This window comes from Protobothrops mucrosquamatus, unplaced genomic scaffold (genome assembly GCF_001527695.2).
Source record: "Protobothrops mucrosquamatus isolate PMUCROS unplaced genomic scaffold, P.Mucros_1.0 scaffold45, whole genome shotgun sequence".
NCBI classification, from domain to species: Eukaryota; Metazoa; Chordata; class Lepidosauria; order Squamata; family Viperidae; genus Protobothrops; species Protobothrops mucrosquamatus.
In genome coordinates, this window is record NW_015386427.1 from 1,833,343 (window position 1) to 1,839,060 (window position 5,718).

The following is a 5,718-nucleotide window of genomic DNA, read 5'->3' on the forward strand; positions in this document are numbered from 1 at the left end:
AACCCTCCCTGCGCACGCCTGGCCCCACGCGCGCCAGCAACCCTCCCTGCGCCCGCCTGGCCCCACGCGCGCCAGCAACCCTCCCTGCGCCCGCCGCTGTTCCACTAACCTTACCTTGGCCACCGCACGTTCGGTGCGGCGGCAGGCCCAGGCGCTCCTGGGCAGCCATGGCACGCGGCAGCGAGGGCGCAGGGCGACCACCGGCTGGGCCACCAGCTGGCCCAGCCCAAGGGAGGTAAGCACCCGCTGGGCCCCACGTGCGCCAGCAACCCTCCCTGCGCCCACCGGCCTCCCACCTCCCACCCCTGGCCCTCTTTTACTTACTTTTGGGAGTTGCTGAGCAGGGAGGGGTGGAAACGTCCAGAAAGCTCACCTTAGCTGCAGACAACTTGCAGCACCGTTTCCAGACTGGGACTTTTGCTGGGCTCAGCAGGGCAGAGACAGCCTGGACAATTCCTATTGGCTTTTGAAAGCCAATAGAATTAGACTCTATTCAAGAGAGTCTATTCTATTGGCTTTCGAAAGCCAATAGATTCTATTGGCTTTCGATCACCAATAGAATAGAGTCTCTTGAATAGAGTCTATTCTATTGGCTTTCAAAAGCCAATAGAATAAGAGGGAGTAGCACAGCTAAGGAAAAGGTAAAAAAAAATGGCGGACTGCGTTGAAAAGGGGGAAAAAAATGGCGGACTGCATTGTTTGGCGACCCCCGTGAAATGGTCGTTCGACCCCAAATGGGGTCACAACCCACAGGTTGAGAACCACTGAGTTAGAAGCTGGGTTTCAGTCTCAGGTCTCAGGCCTGTCTCTGATGTAAGAAGTCTTCATTTATGCTATGTTGCTATGAAGAAGAATATATGGTATTGTAAATAATTTTATATGAATATAAAGAGTTTATTTGAATCAGCTAAATGCAGTCAACTGTGAGAGCTTCTGATTTATTTTTACCAACAGAGAAATTAAAATTCTCTAACAGGTTATGGGCCCAGAGCTTACTAAGGACTGCATTGTAATTTAAAGCTGGAAGAAATTGCCTGTGTTTAGAAAAGTATAAGAACAAGGCAGAATTAGCAGAATGGCTGCAATGGAATTTAAAGAAAGCTCTGTGCCTCGTTTAGGGCAAAAGAATTACATTATCCTGGCAGCAAAAATGGAATGTTTGCTGAAAGCAAAAGAGCTGTGGTATATTGTAGAAAATCCCCCACAAGTGTTTGCAGCTGCTGATCAGAACAGCCATGATCAAGCCATGGCTTATCTCATCTTGAATTTAGATGATGAACAATTTCTAAACGTTGCAAATCTAAAGACTGCAAAGGAAATTTGGCTGAAGTTGAGAGCTGTGCACGTGAATGTTTCTGCATGCAATATAGTGCAATTGTCAAGAAAACTTTACAGAGCCTGTTTGCAACCAGGTGAATCTGTGGAACAGCATTTAAATAAAATGCAAAGTTTATTTTTGGACTTATTTTGGACTTAGAACAACGTGGGATTAAATTTCCTGAGTCACAGAAGGTTTTATTGGTGTTGAACAGTTTAGATAAAACCTGGGACACAGTTTCTTCTATATTTGAGTGCAAAGAAGAAAAGGACTTAAATTTTGAGGCTTTAAAGGCATGTTTGCTTAATGAAGAAGAAAAGCACAATTTCAGGAGTAGCCAGGAGGAGGAGAAATTCCTGAGGAGGGGGTCCAGACTGCAAGTCTCCGGAGGAGAAGGAACCAGCAGCATATGGGACCAAGTTGCAACAAAAGAGCGATTTTGCAGACAGAGAGCTTTGCAAGAAAAGAATTGCTACATTTGTAGAGCCAGGACACATCTGAAAAGGAACTGTTTGCAGAGGAATAATTTGCAGCAAAGGACTGCAAGCAAAGAAGACTAATTTGCAAAAGGAACATTTTGGTATTGCAAAAGTTTGCAATAGCAACAATAGAGACAAGTGGCTAATAGATAGTGGTGCAAGTCAAACAATTGTTAATTACTCTGAATTATTTTGCAGGTTTGTTCCAGTAGCACAAGAAGCTGTAGCTTTGGCAAATGGCCAGAAAGCAAAAGTCATTGGAAGAGGCGATCATTTTTAAGGTATAAACCTTAGTTTCAAATGGTTACACGAAACACATGGACTCTACCTTGTATTAAACAATTCACACAGATTAAATCTGTTTGTTCCAAAACTCTGTATTTTTGTAAATGGGAAGTGTCTCATCAAAAGGAATGGGAATATTTGTGCAGAAGGCATAAAGGAAGATAATCTATATGTATTGCAGGGACTCTGATTGGATGGAAATCCAGAAAACAAACAACTGTTGCTATTTCAACAGTGGAAGCAGAGTTTATTGCTTTATCTGAATTGTGTTCTGAAGTAACATGGTATGTACAGTTGTTGCAAGATTTAAATATTAATGTAAAAGAATCTGTAAAGGTATTTGAAGACAATGCTACCTGTATAAAAATGGCAACTGGTGATAGGGTGAAGAACAGAAGTAAACATGTAGACATTAAGTATTGTAATGTCAGGGAAGCTGTAAAAGGAAAATTGATTAGTTTACATCATTGTTCTTCTGAGGATAATTTGGCAGACATGATGAGTAAACCATTGGGTGGTATTCACTATGGAAAATGTATTAAGTCAATAGGTCTGATGTCTCTTCCTGCCATGAAGGGAGGAGTGTTGGAATATTCATGAGCAGGAAGAGTCATGTGGTAACTCAGTCAGCCAATGTGAAGAAAGTGCTACTGAGTCTGTGCAAAAGGTTATTGAGTTAGAAGCTGGGTTTCAGTCTCAGGTCTCAGGTCTGTCTCTGATGTAAGAAGTCTTCATTTATGCTATGTTGCTATGAAGAAGAATATATGGTATTGTAAATAATTTTATATGAATATAAAGAGTTTATTTGAATCAGCTAAATGCAGTCAACTGTGAGAGCTTCTGATTTATTTTTACCAACAGAGAAATTAAAATTCTCTAACACCTAAGCTCCTTCCCAGGAATTCCACCCACACACTGGTATAGATATGTGGACGATTTCTGGGTCAAGATTAAAACATAGGAAGTGGAAGCCTTCACCAAACACATCAACTCTGTGGACAGATACATTAAGTTCACATGGGAAGATGTTAAGGAAAACAGTCTGGCTTTTTTGGACTGTGCAGTGCACATTAAGGAAGACAGAAGCCTAAACACTGAAGTTTACAAAAACACCCCTCCCTACACACTCACAGATCAGTATTTATATTCTGATTCTCACCACTCACTGGAGCATAAAATGGGAGTGATCAGAACCCTACACCACTGGGTTGAAAGTTTGCTTATCAATAAAGAGGGAAAAGAAAAATAACTAAAACATATCCGAACTTGTGGCTTTCCCAGCTGGACCTTTATCAAATCCAGAAAGAGACCCAGCAGGAGTTCCTCCATAACAGATAAAGAAGAGAAGAAAAACGAAGCAATGTTGTCATTCCATATGTTGCAGGAATATCTGAAAAGACCAGGAGGATTTTCAATCAACAATACATACATGCATATTTTAAAACCAAGAATACACAAGGCAGAAGCTTGACCACCCCAAGAATACAACACCTAGACACAAACTGAGCAATGTGATATATGCAATACAGTGCAGTAAGAAATGTGCAGATCTGTACATTGAAAAAACAACCACTTCACAAATCCATGGCATAACATAGGAGAAAAAATCCTTCAGGACAAGATTCAGCAGTTCATATGCATTTGAAAGGCAAAGGTCACTCTTTTGAATATAGCGCTCCACATTGGTTTGAAAGGGGGGTAAAAGAGGCCATCTATGTTAGAACTGAACATAGAGGGGGAGGAATACAACACCACCAATCTCCTGTCTACAACACAGTCCTTTCAGTAGTTCCAAGAAGATTCCACTCCCATTTGCACTCTGATTCAGGTCACCCGGAGGGCACAGATAAACTCCCAAGTGGCCTCAATGGCTCTCAGAGAGAATACAAATGACCAGATGACTGCAAAGAAATATAGTCCTTCCATCCTCCCCCATAAAAATGTAAGACATGTACTTCCAAATTTCATTCATTTTGTGGAATCTAATGCAACTGGGCTGCCTTTTCCAAACCCAATTCTATCTGCATCTGAGTTAGTTGCATAACAGTAATGTTCATCTCCATTATTTAATAGCAAAAATTTGTTTTACTTCATAAATTATTACACAGGGCCTAACTATACAAAGTATATAATTGTTTAAATGTGGACTATGACATAATAGCATACAGTAACTGTATACTTTAAGTAAAATATTAAATATCTCTGTATATATAGTACATATACTGTATGGTTTATTCATGATAACCAAAGGCATGTGAGTTGGCTTTGTTTAAAAATGACTATTGTCCTTCAGGAGGGTGATGAAATGAAAATTATTAATGAGATCATGTTCTGATGACTCCATCACATACATGTAATTTGTAGATGCATTCTTTCTAAATGAACTGTCACTATCACATACCCTAAGCTATCTCATAAGGTTCTTACCCAGATAATTTGAATACATAAGAGCTGTATTATTTCTGAGCAGTTTCAATTAATTATTTCTAGATAGCTAATGAAGATTTTTACCAAGTTTGAGATTGGGCTTTTTAACCTTTATTCTGCTTTAGCTTTGCTGTTTCCTCTAACACTCCTGTTTTATTGGTTTCATGTTTTGGGCTTTTATACTGTCATTATATGATAATTGTTTTAAGCCATTGTAGGCATATCCCACACCAGGAGGATGGAGTGACAGAAATTTTAATTTAAAAAAATGATAAAGTAATTTGAAATGAAGTGTATCTATATACATCCCATCTGAAGAAGTCTTGAGTATCTAACCTATACCTTATACCTCCACCAGATGTTCTCCCTCCCTTTTACTCTTATACTTGATTATGAATCCTCCCAAAATGCTCCCTGCAGCTGGTTCAGCATTTTACCGGTAGTCATTTTCCAGTTCATCCAAACCACAAGGCAGAGTTAAAAGTTCTAGGATGTTTGGTGAGAGGGCCAGCCTCTGGGTTGAAAGCAAGGTAGAAGTCTGCTCAATAGTTTTAAGATCATTATATTCATTGGAGTGGTAGGCAGAAACAGAAAGTGTGTGGGCTTTGGCCATCTTTCTTCCTCTTCTAGAGTCTTGGAAAGATCATTAGTAAGGAACCAGTCATGGGTTACCATGGCAGCAATGTGGAAATTCTGTGTTTACTACTGTATTTCTATTCCTTCTTGAACAAAAATGTAATTCTAGCTGGACAAGACTCTGCTAGAGTGAACATTTCCAGTGAACTTAGAGGAGAAGAAGTTATGACTGCCTTTCACCTCCAGATCAGCAGAGTTTTCTACTAAAAATTTGAACACATATCCAATTTAGTTATTTGTTTGATTGGGGAAAGACAACAGAAAACTAAACTAAAGATGAATTAACTTCTTTCTCTGACAAGAACGAACATTCTCTCGCCAGTAAAGTGCACAGTTGAAGTTAGGCTGGATGTTGAAAACAAATAGAAGCTATATTACTGACTTACCATCAACACCATTGTCAGATTTATTTTTTCCAACTTGGATACTCAGATGTGTGGATTTCAGTTACCAGAATTTCCCAGCTGTCTTGACTACTGTAGATCAACTTCTATCACTTCTCCAGCATCCCAGAAGCTCTAACTAAGGTTTTCCCATTGGCTGAATAAACTATTACAGCACTGAGTGATAGCT

The 5,718-nt window shown here is 39.9% G+C and overlaps 1 protein-coding gene across 1 annotated transcript in view; it reads right to left on the reverse strand.

Moving 5' to 3' along the window:
* CUNH10orf67 (chromosome unknown C10orf67 homolog) overlaps positions 1 to 5,122 on the reverse strand; it is a 55,916-nt gene extending 50,794 nt beyond the window's left edge. The window contains exon 1 of the mRNA XM_029283264.1: positions 4,947 to 5,122. Within this exon, the coding sequence (XP_029139097.1) occupies positions 4,947 to 5,122 (176 nt within the window). The remainder of the gene's footprint in view (positions 1 to 4,946) is intronic.
* Between the last annotated feature and the right edge of the window lie 596 nt (positions 5,123 to 5,718).